The sequence below is a fragment of the Sarcophilus harrisii genome, chromosome 2 (assembly GCF_902635505.1).
Source record: "Sarcophilus harrisii chromosome 2, mSarHar1.11, whole genome shotgun sequence".
Classification (NCBI taxonomy): Eukaryota; Metazoa; Chordata; class Mammalia; order Dasyuromorphia; family Dasyuridae; genus Sarcophilus; species Sarcophilus harrisii.
Window position 1 is genome coordinate 252041363 of NC_045427.1, and position 16351 is coordinate 252057713.

The window sequence follows — 16351 nt, forward strand, 5'->3', positions numbered from 1 at the left end:
ATATATCTCGAGTCTTTTGAGGTTCAAACTAAAAAATGTACTATAAATTTTTTATAAATGTCACATGGTAGCCTTATTGCTTCCTACATGCCTAAAAGTCAACACTTCATTCACTTGTGTAAATCCTAATTCTGTCATCAGAACTAGTTATAAGTCATTGAAATCTAAAGACCAGGTAGGATCTTCTGTGCTGCTAACTTCATTCCACCTACCTATTTTGAGGCAGTAGCATCAACGGGTAGTTCAAGGAGCCCTACCAGCTCTGCCACTTTAGTTAGTGTAATTACCTTAAAGCATGGAGCTTTTAAAAATGCTGTCATCAAAGGAAAGATAGCTAATTAACCACATTTAATGGGTTTAAACAAGTGAAACTTACAGAGGCCTGGGATTGCAGAGACCATATGGTCAAGGGAATTGCATCCTCAAATTGTATCAGTTTGTTCTGACCTATCAAGTGAAGAAACAATTTTTAATTTGTCATATACCTAAAGAAAAAACAAGTAGTTCATGGTATAGATTCTCAGCTGTATATGAGATCCTTTTTTTCCCTATTATACTTTTCATGTGGAAATGCTGATCTGAACTTTTTTTAAAATTCAGAATAAAAATAATTTTAAAGGAAAAAAGCCTGTTACAGAATAGATAAAAGAGAGGAAAACCTAACTAAATTAGCAATAAGTTTTAATTAATAAATTTATAATAATGTCCATATTACATGATTACTTAAATAATGTGGTGACACAAAAAGTAAATTAGCACAGGATCTAGGACAAAGTCAATTAACAAGCATTTATTAAATTCTTACTATATTCTAGTCATTATGCTAAAGACTGAAGAAACAAAGAAAGAGAAAATAGTATCTGCTTTTAAGGAACTCTCACAATCTAATGGGAGACACAACAAAAAAATTGTTATTATTCAGTCATTTTTGTCATGTCTGACTCTCATGACTCAGTTTGAGATTTTTTTGGCAGAGATAGTGGAGTGATTTGCTCCAGCTCACTTTATATATGAGGAAACTGAGGCAAGCAGAGTTAAGAGACTTGCCCAAAGTCATATCAATAGTAAGTATCTGAGGCTGAACTTGAATTCAAGTTTTCTTGACTCCAGATCTGGTGCTCTATCTCCTTGTGTTACTTAGCTGTCCTAATAGGTAAACTAGGTACATGCAAGATATTCAGAATAGATGGAAGATAATCCACAAGACAAAAATTGGGAAGATTGCAAAAGGCCTCTTCCAAGATTTGAACTAAATCTTGCAAAAATCCAGGGAAATTAGGAATTTGAGGTAAGAGTCAAGCTGACTACAAGCTGTCTAGTGTAGCTGGATCAGAATAGATGGAGGAGTGTAAAGTGTAAGAAGGTTGGAAAGATATGAAGGGACTAGATAGGAGCTGAAAGTAATAGGGAGATCAAAGCTCATTGAGCAGGAAAATGACAGGGTCAGACATATTTTAGAAAAATTATCTTGGCAGATAAGTGGAGGCTTAGATTAGAATGAGGAGAGTTTTGAGGGAGGAAGACTAATTAGAATAATGCAATAAGTAGTCTGGATGAGAAGTCGTGAGGACCTAAACTAGGTCCTTCTCCACATGAGTGGAGAGAAGGGAATACAGAGAAACTGTATTATGAAGGTAGAAATGGCAAGATTTGTCAACTGACATGAAGGATCTGCAAACATCATTTATACTATGATTGAATATAAAAGGATAATTTCAAGCTTCACATAATTGAGAACAGAATTAATGGAAAATTTGAGAGGATTCTGGGAAAATGGCAGAGTAGGTCAGAAAATTTCAAGCTCTCCAGGTTTCTCCAACAAATGAGACAAAATAGTGCCCCAGTGTAGAGGGCCAGAACTTTGGAGAAGTATACTTGAAACAAGGATACTATCTTACAACAAGGTGTTAACTCAGAATTGATGAGATAATGGTTCTCTAGTTCACATATACTTAGTATTTAGTATGGTGATGTAATGGTTCTACAATTCACACATACTTAGTGTGCTGTAATGATGTAATCATACCAAGGTATTTAAGGGCTGAGAGGACTAGAAATGGGCCATTCCATTTTTGACCATGCTCCTGGTGGCTCTCCTGCCTACTGCTCTCCTCCACTAAGATCAAAGCTGGTCCGAGATCCTCCAGAAACCTAGCTAGAATATTATACCCCAGGGCAAAATTAAAGAATGGTCAAAATAAAGAGTTAAGGCAGAACTATGGTTCTCTTGGGACAGAGAAAATCTGAAGAAAGATACCAAGACAGAGATTGGATCTGTGTGAAGTGTAAAGACCTCCAGATTCGTTCCATAGAAATTGCTAAGGGATAAGTTTTAGAGCTATCTGGTGGACATAGCTCAAGGCCCAGCTATTTTCATTTTCCAGTGTAGAAAAGAATGTGAGTAGAGAAAGATCAAGGGAACCTCTGCTGAAAAGGAATGCAGGGTCTAGCTGTCCTGCTGAGATGCTGCCCTAGGCAAGAAGGAAACAGAATATTCCCAGGAGAGCAGGGACATTGCTAACTGTAGGTACTTACAAGAGGGCAGAGTTCTTGGTTAGGATTTCCAAGACAAAGGAAAGAACTGAAGGAGGACCTCAGGGTAAGGACATCATCCCCTATATCCCAAGATTAAATGTGATTAAATCAGCAATTTGCTATAATTTTTTTTTAATTTAATGAGCAGGCAAAAGAGAAAGAATCTAACCATAGAAAATTACTATAGAACGAGGGAAGACCAGGGCTCATTTTCAGAAGAGGCTACTGAATCCAAAAAAAAAAGTTTCTCCTGTCTCAGAGAGTAATATTAAATGGTCACCTGCCTCAAAACAATTCATAGAACTCAAAAAAGACTTTAAAAATCAAATAAGAGAGACAACTAGATAGTGCAGTGGATAGAACACCATCCCTGGAATGAGAAGAACCTGAGTTCAAATCAGGCCTTGCTAACTATATGACTGAGCAAGTCACTTAACTCCAATTGCCTTGCAAAAAAAAAAAAAAAAAGTAATTAAATAAAAAATGTCAAATGAGAAAGATTAATAAAAAACTAAGAATTAAAAGAAATAAATAAGAGCAATCCACGAAAAACAAGATTATGAAAAGAAAGTCAACCAACTAAACAAGGCAATCCAGAAGAACTGATACAGAGGATTTAGATAGTCAAGGGGAAGCCAGTAAAGGTATTATATATAAGTGACCAATAAATAATAAAACAAAATATAAAAAATGAAAAAATAGAAGATAATGACATCTCATAAAAAAAGCAATTGATATTGGAGAATAGATCAAGAAAATAAAACATAAAAATGATTGAACTACCTGAATCAAAAAAAAAAAAAAAGAATCTTGATATAATAATACAAGAAATAATTTTTTTTAATGGTCCTGAAGTATTAGAATGAGAGGGGAACGTAAAAATAGAAAAAAAAAAATCTACCAACCACCATCTGAAAGAGATCCTACAAGGAACACCTACAGGAACATCAAAGATAAATTCTGTAATCTCTAGCTCAAAGAGAAAATATTATGAGCAACAAGAAGAAAAAATTCAAATATGGCAGACTCACAGTTAGAATCACACAAGCCCTACCAGTGGCTCCATTAAAAGACTGCAAGTTTAGAACACTATATATCAAAGAGCAAAAGAACTAAAGTTGTAGCCAAAAAAAAAATCATACCAGCAAAATTAATCCTACATGAAACAAAAAAAAAATGGCTATTTGCTGAACTTTCTTTTTCTTTGATATAATGGTTGACTGTATGGAAAGTGATAAGGAGATGAATACATTTGGAAATGTAGGTTTAAAAAAGCTTAACTAAGAATTGTAATGCTTCAGTTAGCTTTCTGGAGGTCCTCAGAATCAGCCTGAAGTCCTTGGTCTTAGTGGAGAAGTGATGAAGACAGGACAGCCACCACAAGGCTGGTCAAAGATGGAATGTCTCATTTCCAGTCCTCAGTCCTTATATACCTTAGTACAATTACATCATTACAGCATACTGATTATGTGTGAACTAGAGAACCATTACATCACCATGCTAAGTACTAAGTATATATAAATAGAGAGCCATCATCTCATCAATTCCACTGAGTTAATACCTTGTTTCAAGTATACTTCTCCAGAGTCCCCACTCTCTACAAAAATTATCTCATAATCTTAATTACAAAAATAAGTGATGGTGAGACACAACTAATAGTGACCATAAGGAATACTTGCCTTTATAAAGATAAAAGAAAAAAAAAGCCAATTGGAGTCAAAATATAATTAATCAAAAATGAGCATGAATAGCTGACTCAATAGCCAGATTATTAGGATTTTGTTGCAAAAAGATCTATTTAACAGAAACTTTGATGTATAGAATCCAAGAGAAATATAAGGTAAACCCAAGACTAATTTTAAAGAACTCAGTAAGAACATCTTCCTTGTTATGTAAGTGGGAAACGTAAATCTTATATTTAAGATTATCATTAGCAATTGGGTAGTTCAAAAGAAAGATTAGGGTGGAACTGAGTATGATGTGATTCTAAAAATCAAAACTGTGTAGGAAAAGATAAAAAAGAGCAATTTTGTTATAAAAATGGGTGTGAAAAGAACTTACACAAAGGAATTAGATAGGGAAGAAGGCTGGTAGTTGTATAATCCTACTCATATTGGGAATAGGTTAAAGAGGGAACAATAGTTTGTGTGAAAGAGAGAGAGAGAGAAAGAGACCGACCTAGAAAGGTGCAAAAATCTTCTAAATTTATAGACAAATAAGAGGGGAAAGAAATGGGATGATGGGGTAAGGGGCAGTAATAGGTTGTGTAGATTAACAGAAATAGTATAAGGTCTGTAGATTAATGGTAGTGAAATAAAAAAGAAGGGGAAAAGTGGGGGGAGAAAAATAAGGGACAGATCCTGGCAGGGAGGGGGAATAAGTAAATTAAGTAAGAGCAAGTCAGGGTGACAGGTAGAAGTAAAACAGACAGGTCAGCAGGGATAGGAAATAAGAGATACACACAAACATCATAATAATTATCAGGACTAGAATTTATTAGAAAATAAAACAGGATAGTAATCAGTGATCTCAAACACAGTTAAAGCTAAAATTAGATTTAATTAAAAGAGAAAAATAGGGAAATCACTATATGTCAGCCATATTGATCAGTATTGTTTTAGATTATTTAAAATAACTAGATAGCATAAGATTGGAATATTACTATGGTGTAGGAAATGATGAGTTAGTGGGTTTAGAAAAATATGGAGGAGCAGCTAGGTGGCGCAGTGGATAGAGCACCAGTCTTGAAGTTAGGGTCCTGAGTTCAAATGTGATCTCAGACACTTAACACTTTCTGGCTGTATGACCCTGGGCAAATCACTTAATCCCAATTGCCTCAGTTAAAAAAGAAAGAAAAAGAAAAATATAGAAAGATCTGGACTTTTAAAGGATGATGATATCCATCTTTAGCGAAACAGAGAACAAACAAACATAGTACAGTTTCAATAAATGTATGTGAATATGTATATATATATGTGTGTGTTACAGACATCTATGTATGCATGTGTGTATGTATGTATAATATATATATATATATATATATATATATATATATATACACACACACACATGTATATATAAATATACCCACACTTAATGGTAGTCCTCTTGGAAAACAGTGAGATGGGAGAAGGGGAAGACAGAATTAAGTTAAAAGTGCACAGCAGAGAACAAAAGAAAACCCTACAAAGAAGCAAAGATGGACAGCTTTGAACATAATATGTAATATTTGAAATGGAAATTTATTGTTTCATATTTTAACTCTCATGTTCTGCTATGCCCGTGGCAATAGTCTTTTTTCTTTTTTCTTTTTTTCTTTTTCTATTTTGTATTTGTTTTAAATAAACATTTTTAAAAGAATTAGTAGAGAATTTAAATGTTTAAAACAACAAACTCACCTAGCTATTACTTCATTTCACTTACTACTTATTCAGATCATTATTATTTAGCCTAGTTATTAAGCAAAAGTATTCAATCTCTTATTTATTCTATATTGTATATCTCAGTGATTAGGCTTGGCCCCCAAAAAAGAAATAAAAGAAAGAATCTCTTCCTGCTTCTTTGTAGAGATAGAAAACTATGGATGAGGACCTCTACATACAAAGTCAGACTTTTTGCAATATGTTGGTTAAGTTTGCTGAACTTTCTTTTTCTTTGATATAGTGGTTGACTGTACGGAAAGTGAAAAGGAGATGAATACATTTAGAAATGTAGGCTAAAAATAACTAAGAATTATCTCAAAATCTTAATAACAAAAGTAAGTGATGGTGAGACACACTAATAGTGACCACAAAGAATAGTTGCCTTTACAAAGATAAAAGAAAAAGAAGCCAAAAGGAGCCAAATCTTAATCAATCAAAAATGAGCATGGCATAGCTGACTCATTCTGTACAAAATGAATAACAATAATCCCCACAAAGTTTACAGACAACTCTGAGCCTTTCCAGTGGCCCTTTCCTTTCCACTCCCCATCTACCCATAGCTAATTCCATAAAACTAAGCTGACCCTTCAGGTCACTCTCTTCCAAAAGCTCTCTCCATGTAGAGTGGAATCTCTTGGATTTTGAGAGGAGAATATTTAAAGTAGAAATAAACTGCTTGGATAATATGAAATAAAAATAGTTCTAGATAAAGGACAGAGTTGGAATTCCCAAGAGCAGTGGTCTCCAAAAGTTGAACTACAGTCTGATCCCAAGGAGTGAGTGAGCAAGCAAATAGATTGGAAAATAGGTTTCATCTCACCCTCCTCACTACAACATCTCCAACACTTGCTTTAAACACTCATATGCTTAAAGGGTATCAGGAAGAGCAACTCCAAACATCTTCACTGAGATAACAAATGAAGTTCGAGAGACATAATTTCTGGGTAATTAAATCATTTTATTAATAATGCCAGCATTTAAATAAAAGGGTGGTCATTTGGCCATCTCTCTCTTAGACCAAAGATCCATAATGTAGACTCTCAGTTTATATGCCCTTGGAAGAGCAGGTGTTCCTCAGGAGATCAATCAATACTGATTGGTTCAGAATGAATGAGAAAATGAATATTACAATGAGATGGTGGGTTATATGACAATGAAGGTCTTGGGACACATGATGTCGTTCACCCAACTCTTTGTCAAAGGGTGTTAACAATTTCCATATCACTTACTTGTCAGACAAAACGGAAAATCAACACTTTCCAGACCTATCTGAACAAAAACAATGAGCAAGAATGCACCACTATCCCAAACTTAGAATTTCTTTTACTATCTGATTAAATTTTGGCCTGGGTAAATCTTTGCCTAAGATTTCTCATCTTGGTTGATTTCTGGATGAGAAACTAGAAAAGGGAAAAATATTGGTCCTAATACAATAATTGTTTATTAAATACAAGAGAAAAATAATCTTTTCCCACAACTTACTATATTCATACTGGGAATACATGTTCAAAAATATTTTACTGATAGACAAGCAGTCAAAAGAGTTTAGAGATCACTATCTTAAAAAATAATCAAGTTTTTTTTCAATAGTCTTTAAACTAACTGTTGTAAATGCACATACACAAAAAGAGGGTGTGGACTGCCAACAGGAAAACTCTCCTAAATTTGTCCCAATATCATAGGAATTTTTCATGTGTTCTGGCACAAGTACTCTGGCCAATGACAGAAAAATAAATGAGAAGAAATTAAATATAAGAGAGTAATTCACTTAAGTTCATTTATATGTGTTGGAAAATCATTAAATGAGAAAAAAAAAAAGGATGATCTACTCAATGCGATATTGATTAACTGTGGAAATTTGACCATTTAACATGATGTTGATGCCATACAAATTGAAAAGATCCTTGCTTTCCTCACAACAACCATATAAGGCAGCAGTGTCAGTATTGTTATTTCTATTTTTAAATGAAAAATAATATAAGTGAGTATTTAAATAACTTATCTATGGTTGCAAAGCTAATAAAGGTTGCCATAGGGACTCACACACTGATCTCCCAGTTCTAAACCTAATTTTCTCCTCATTATCATTGCCACCTAGATGAGTACCTGGTTTCATTAACATAGAGCATTCCCAATGTGCAACATCTCTCTGGTAATGTAAGACGAATAATCAGAAGCATATTGGAGCTGTCTGAAATGTGCTGGAGAAAATCAATTGTTAAAATTTTCAGAATGACCATTTTTATCTTGAAAATCAGAAAGACTGCAAATCAGGCCTTGATTTATCATTTTATTGAGTTGTAGACTTAAGAAGGTAATGGAGAAAATGTTAATATTACAGATTAAATGTTAAAGTATTCCCTGCATACATGATTGGGGGGGGGGGAGGAGAAGAGGAGGAATTGATCAAGTTGTTAAATATTTTCCAGCACACTCCTAGAACAATTAATCTATCACTTATTAGGAAGCAGCCTAGGCACAGAGACGTTCAGTGATCCAAGCGTTTCACAGTCAATGTGTAAATAGATGAGGTGCTGGAATCCAGGTATTCTTGATTCTGAGGTTTATTCTCTAGCCAGTAAGTCTCTAGAAAATTGTTTTGAGACTATACCATTGAACTAAATCTACTAAGATGAAAATTAATTGAGATAAATGTAAAGTCTTTCATTTTGATATAAAAAATCAAGTTCTTATATAAGAACTTCTCAATAAAATAGGGAGCAATTATTATGAAAAAGATATGAGTCTTAGTATTTAGAGCTTAGTAAGCTCAATATGATGTGCAATGTAATATAATAGCCAAAAAAGTTAGTGAGAACTTAGTCTACATTAGGAAAGACATAGCTTCCACAAATAGAATTAACAAGCCTACTGTATTCAGCCCTCCTCACACCTCATCAAGTGTATGATGTGCAGTTATGAACACCACAATGTAAGAAGGACATGAGCTAGACAGTATCCAGAGGAGGGTAACCCCGAGGATGAAAGACCTTGAGTCCATTATATATGAAAACAACTGGACACAGTTAACCTGGAGGGGAGGAAAGTGGAAGGGATATGATAGTTGCATTTGAAGAGCTGTCAAGTAGAGAAGATCTTGAAGATCCATTTGGATACAGTGAGCAAAATAAGGAGCACTAGGTAAAAACTACAAATGGGGAAATTTAGAGGATTCCAGGAAAACCTTTCTAATTATTAGTAATATATAAAAGGAGAAAAGCCTCACTTGAAACATGAGGGAAAGGTCCACCATCCAGGGACATCTTTAAGCAAAGACTGGGCAACCACTTCTTCCTTGCTTGCTCAATCATGTTCAGTTAAGTCCAACTCGTCATGATCCCATTTGGAATTGTCTTGACAAAGAGATTGGAATGATTTCTTTTCCAGCTGATTTTACAGATAAGAAAACTGAAGCATAGGAGGTTGATTTACCCAGGGTCACACAGCTAATAAAGAAGTGCCTGAAGCCACATTTGAACTCAACTTGATGAAGCTTCCTGACTCCAGGTCTAGAGCTCTGTGCATTATACCTCCAGAAAGCAGTCTATAACTACTTCCAAGATATGTTATATTAGAGATTGATTTGTGGTATAGTTCAGACTATACGGCTGTTGAAATCCCTTCCAATTCTCAAATGTTGTCATTCTCTAATTCAGTGAATTCATGATGGAGGTAAAAATATGGGAAGAATTGAAAGTAAATATTAAAATAATGGTTGAATCTAATAACAAATGAGAGGAAAGAAAGCAAATAAGTGTGGGATGCACCCTGAGAAATCCCTTCTCATTGTCATAGGATCAAACTTAAAACTATGTTTGAAGGTGTTGTCAGGGTAAAAGAAAGAGTTAGGAATCTAAACACACTAGAAATTTTTTTTTTTAATTACTTACAAAGATCAAAAGGTCAAAAGACTTTGGTTGTCTTACAGATTGATTAATATTAACTTCCAAAAAAGACACTTAAGCTCTCTCTACTTTATATTATCCATTTTTAATGAAAACATATGAATTTCCATTCAAGCTCTAATATACTTGTTATTCTATAATCATGTGTTTTATATAGAGAGAATATGTTATATCCTTATATGATTATATGATTCTATAATCATAGTATATATATAATATATAATATAATATGTAGCTATAAGATTACATAGTTACATGATAGTTGGGAGCAGAACCAAAGCAATTTGTTTTTGTTTTGTTTTGTTTGTTTGTTTTGGTTTTTTGCTGAGGGAATTGGGGTTAAGTGACTTGCCCAGGGTTACACAGCTGGGAAGTGTTAAGTGTCTGAGACCAGATTTAAACCCAGGTTCTCCTGAGTTCAGGGCAGGTACTATAGCCACTACACCAACGAACTGCCCCAGAACCAAAGCAATTTAATAAAAGAAAAGTAGGAAAACAGGACAGAGGAAAGGAAGCAAATAGTGATCTGATAATTTCAGAAAATAATAAAAGTAGTTTATATTCATCCAGATTATAAAGTTTAGTATATATAGGTCATACATTATCTCATTTGAGGTCAGTGCTGTTTTTAGCCCTATCTTATGAGGAAGCATAAAGAGATTAAGGAATAGATGGAAGACCACAGAGCTAATAAGAATCAGAGGCACCATTTGAACCCAGGTCTTCATGGCTTCCCTCCTTCTACTATACCTAGTGGGAACTTGTTTTCCATTTTGTCTTCCTTTCTCCAAGGTCTAGTAAAATGTCTTATACTTAGGAGGTGGTTAATAAATTCAAATGCAATGAAATTGCAAACAAACCAGGTCGATGACGTGGGAAAGATAGTACACATGGCTATATGGAGGAAAATAGAGATGGCATGAGAAATAATCTTCACTTCCAGTATCATGGGAAATTTGTATCACTTGTCCTTGGCAAAATTCTGGGAATGGTATCATAGAAGTTTGAAAGTTTACAGGCAGCTAGGTAGCTGAGTGGAGAAAGTTCTGAGCTTGGAATCAGAAAGAAAATCACTACTTCAAATCCGACATCAGAAATTTAATAATTCGATCATGAGCAAGTCACTTAATCTCTCTTTCCTCTATTGTAGAAAGTTTCCTCTATTTTTCCTTTAGAAAGGAAACAATAATGATGTCTTCTTATCTTCCAGGGTTGTGAGGATCAAAAGAGATAAAATTATTTTAAAGCATTTAACATAGGACTTGGCACATTTAAAAACATTATATACATGTTCAGTATCATTACTATCATCATCATCATCATCATCATTATAACAGTTTAATTAGTTGAAGACAAAAAATCTTGAGAATAATAATTTCTGGTTATATACAACAAATAAAGGCATATTCTGTAATATAGATGTATCTCTACTAGTTCAATGAAACAATTTTTCATTCCTCCAGTTTCAACAGTCTCATTTTTCACAGTCTTGACCCAAAGTGCATTTAAGAGAGATTTTTTAAGAGAACAAGCCGACCGTACATTTTCCTCATCCCCAGTTTCATCTCTTTGTTCCTAAATGTATAGATGACTGGATTCAGAAAAGGAGTAAGAACTGCATCAAAGATGGCAAGAAACTTATCCAGGTGGGATATGGTGTGAGGCCATGTATAGAAAAATATAAGTGGGCAAAAGAATAAAAGCACTACAGTGATATGAGATGCCAGAGTAGAGAGGGCCTTGGAAGAAACTCCTGAAGAATGTTTCTGTACAGTGACTAAAATGAAGATATAGGAGATGAGCAATAAACAGAAGCAAGCCAGAGAGATGAACCCACTATTAGCATTAACCATGAACTGCAATTTATAGGTATCAGTACAAGCTAGTTGAATCAACTGAGAAAGGTCACAGAAAAAACTATCTAATACATTGGGACCACAAAATGGCAAGTCTACAATAAAAGCCAGTTGGACCCCTGAGTGAGTGACTCCAGTGATCCAAGCAACAATCAAAAGTAAAGTACACATTCTTGGGTTCATGATGGTCAGGTAGTGGAGAGGCTTACAAATGGCAATATATCTGTCAAAAGCCATGGCAATGAGCAACACCATCTCAGCACCACCAAGAGCATGAGTAAAGAAAATCTGAGCAACACAGCCGCCAAATGAGATGACCTTGTGATTCCTGAAAAGATCACAAATCATTTTAGGGGCTGCAATGGAGCAACCTCCTATGTCAATGAGGGACAGGTTAGCCAGCAGAAAGTACATTGGAGAGTGTAGGTGAGGATCAAAGATCACAGTGAGCAAAATGAGCAGGTTTCCCAGAATACTTGCCACATAGACCACAGAGGAGAACAGAAAGAGAAGAAGTTGGATCTCCCATGAATCAGAGAGTCCAAGGAACACAAACTCAGCTACTATAGAACGATTCACTTCATCCATTGACTTCACTGAACACAACTGGTAGTGATATTAGCTGAAGGAAGAGAATATAAAAAAAATTTTAAAAACATGTATAATATTAGTTCTCTGGATTACTCGGTGTTTGTGTTTTAAGTCTAATTACACTTTAACATTTCACATAAAGGAATATCTCTTCAAAAATCTCTATCTCTATAGTGAAACAAATTATGAGAACAAAGGAACAAACTTTTAGTACTAGGAATGATGCATTCAGTTTAGTGTAATGATTAACTTCAGAGTATTCAGCTGAGAGGGTTATGTGGTTTTTCATAAGTAGATCTGAGAGAGGATTTGAGTGTCAATAAATTAATGACTACTAAGGAAGATTGTTTCATTACACTATTGGAACTAAGTTTTTTTGCTGAGGCAATGGGGTTAAGTGACTTGCCCAGGGTCACACAGAAGGAAGTGTTAAGTGTCTGAGATCAGATTTGAATTCAGGTCCTTCTGACTTCAGAGCTAGTGCTCTATCCACTGTGCCACCTAGTGCTCCGGAACTATTAAGTTTTTAAGATGGAATTTGAACCTGGGTCTACTTGCCTCAAGACTGTTTGATCAGAGTTGAAATTATATCGTATTTATTATGATTAGGGAGTTTAGAGGATGTGCAGAAAATAATGTAGAGAGAATTGCTGGCTGATTATTGGATATTTCACTAAATTGTAAGATCTCCAAGACCAGGACATTGGCATTGGTCATTGTTGCATGCCCATCTTCTGTCTCACTGCTCTACACATCAAGATTGCTTAATTAAAAACTTATTGCTGAATTCAATTTGTTTAAATGAATTTGACTTGATGTTGTGGATACAACATTGTGGGCAAAAATTCAGGGAATGATGAAGGGAATGCCCATATATAAGAATACTTAATAAAGACATTATAGTTGCCAAAAATAAATCCATAACTTATTTAAAAGACTTTGAATGGCTTCAATAATGGCAAATCTTTGTCCTTTGAGAATGGACTAGATTTCCCAAAATAGGCAGATCTTTTACAGTCAAGTTTAATGAAAAGGTAATGTCAGATTATAGAAAGAGTATTGGGTCAACTCAGGGGACTTAGGATCAAATCCTCCCTCTGATACTTGATACTATCATCACCTTAGGCAAGTTAATCAACTGCCCTTGACTTCAATGTTCTCATAATCAAGATGAGAGGACTAGATTAGATTACCTTGAAGGATCTTTGCATCAAGAAAAATTAATAGATAAGAATGGTTAGTTCAATAGGATTAATTGGTTCTGTGAATCTTCAGGGATTTCATGGATTTTCCATGCATCATGCCCATGGCTTCTTTTATCTGATTAAATCACTTGGATGAAAAAAATAAATCTACTTCATCATTATTCACTATTTTGAATCCTATATTCCATTATTCTCTCAATAGAAGTGATCACTTTCTCAGAACAGATTCACAACCAATAGGGCAATGAATAAAATGGAGATAAGCAACATTCCTATTCAAAATTATCATTCTAAAAATAAATTCAGAAGGTCATCTCTACCAATCCATCGCTATCTACTACCAGTTTTAAACTTTACAAGATATATTTGTCTTTTGTCTTCTTCAAGTTGTAGGGATGGGAATCTACTGTCTCACTTAGCATATTGCACAAGTATTTGATCACTCCAATAGGCCCAAAATTCTTCTTGTTGCTCTGTCAGGTTCAACTCTTTTTTACCCCAGTTGAGCTTTTTTTGGCAAAAACACTGGGATAGTTTCCCATTTTCTTTTCTAGCTGATTTCACAGAGGAGAAAATTGAAGCAAACAGTGTTGTGACTTTCACAAAATCACACATCTAGTAAGTATCTAAGGCCATATTTGAACTCAGGGATACAGACTTCCTGCTTTCAGGCCCAGAACTCTATACAGTGTGCTTCCTATCTGTCCAAAAAGGTCTTCCTTACATACAAATGAAATTTCTCTTAAAGTCAAGTCTTTTTCCTCTTATTTTTTTAGCTCAAAGATCATGAAGAAAAAATGATCACCAACATTCTCATTACAATCTTCCATGTATGTACTTGAAGTCATTACCAAGGCAATGTGCCATAATCTTCTCGTTTCTGGGAACTCCAGTTCCCTGTAGCTCTTCACATTTTCTATTATCTTTATCTTTTTACTCTTTAACTCTATCCACATCATCTCTAAATTGCTATAACTGAAACTGGAAAAAATCACATGACAAAATTTCTAGCAGAAAAATTAAAAAGAATGGTTTTGTTATTGTTTTGCCTTTGTCAATAACATAAGTGTAATCAGTAGTACATTACTGACGGCCTGAAAGATCTCTTGGTGATTTTTTTAATGCACCAATTCTCAGATAGAGCTTCTCTATCCCAGTCCATGGGGGTTTGTACCCAGAAATAATATTTTGTATTCATGCAAACTAAAAGCCTCCCATTGCATCAATTCGATTGTATACATCTGATCTTAAGTAAAAATTATAGTGAAGCATATAACAAAAGATCCTTCCTTATATCTTCCTGTTGTTATTTCCTCCCTTCCTGAAAAGAAATAAAAAAAAAAAATCATTGGTAAGGGCAAGAAGTAAAAAATTAAATTCCTGAATCTTGTATCCCAGTCTACATTTGGCCTAATTCATAGTGCTGATTTCAAACTTACTCCTATACAATGGGTCTTTGCCTTGGGTTCCTAACCCCTAGGTTAAAAACAAAGGCCATTTTACAGAATATTTTGCCTTCTCTATATTCTAGAATACCTCATTTTTATTTTTCCGTGAAGTTCATATCCTCCATTCTTTCTGTTTAAAGGTCAGCATCCCACTCATCACTGAAAATTTTAATTGTGTTACCATCACTGTATCTCTCACTGAAATCTGAAGAAATCCATTTTTTTGTAATAAGCTTTATATATACCATCCCCACTTACCTGGACTGAGACAAAATCATCCTCAAGAAATCCAAGAATTTCCAATAGTTCAGCCAGCAAAAGGAACCACAGAAAATGCTGTCATAGAAGAAGGCAGCTAATTAGCAGCCCTGGTGAGTGCAGAGACAAGGGTGTCTAGCCTAAACTCATTTGACCAAGGGAATTATCTTCTTCAATCTTGCTGGTTTGGCCCAAACAGCCAAGAAGAGCAGATAATGAGTCACCTGAGGGAAAGGGGTGGAGATGGGGGCAGGTGGGAAGTGAATGGAAAATACCTAAGGAAATAATCATTTGTAATTTTGTGTGCCAACATTTAAATGATTCTTGGTGGCTACTAGGATTGAGGAAAAAATTGCTAGAGATTGTAACAATATCCTCCTTGAAAAAAATTGTGTGAAAATTATTTTGACTATTTCCAGAAAGTTTAATATGAATCCCCCAAATATATAGATGAATGGATAAAAAGTAGTATCACTGGAGGAAACTCTTATAAAGATGAGAGGGAAAATGTGACACACAACAATATTTGTGGAAAAAAAGATATGGATCTTCTAAACAAAAGCACACAGAAGCTGGATGTTGAACAGTTCAAAGCTTGCTGAGATTTAAAGTTAAGAAAACTTGCATTCAAATCCCACCTCTTACATTTACTTACTATATGACTATAAACATGCTCTTTAATTTCACTGAGTTTCAGATTTCTCAGAAACACAAAAGGGATGATGAAACCTATGGCATCTATAGAATACCTACGTGATCCAGTTGTTCAAACTATACATCAGTACAATGCAGCAGTGGTAAATATCACAAGGTTTGTTGTGAGGTTCAAAGGACATAATGTATCCAAAATTCTTTACAAATTTTAAGAATAGTATTAATAATTTTATTAATTTTAATTTATCTGTATTAATATATTAATAAAATATTAAGTAATGTGTTATTACTATTGTTATTCTCTTACTCTTCTCATCTTCTTCATGAAGTTCAGATAGAAATGATGTGATGATAGTGGTTATTCTAACATTCTTCTTTTAGATGGTTTGTAGCCACCAAGAATTAGTTAAAAGTTGAGCTCAAAGAAATGAGTCTTCCTGCCTTCAGGCTTTGTGTTCTATCCATTGTACAACCTAG

General features: G+C 34.5%; 1 protein-coding gene across 1 annotated transcript; it reads right to left on the reverse strand.

Annotated features, from left to right (window-relative positions):
* Positions 1-11367: 11367 nt before the first annotated feature.
* LOC116421123 (olfactory receptor 4F3/4F16/4F29-like) lies at positions 11368-12306 on the reverse strand. The gene has a single exon (XM_031949503.1). It carries the CDS (start codon positions 12304-12306, stop codon positions 11368-11370), a length of 939 nt encoding a protein of 312 aa, XP_031805363.1.
* Positions 12307-16351: the final 4045 nt, after the last annotated feature.

Coding starts and splice junctions, on each gene's coding strand:
- LOC116421123 (XM_031949503.1), bottom strand. CDS start 12,306: ATGGATGAAGTGAATCGTTCTATAGTAGCTGAGTTTGTGTTCCTTGGA.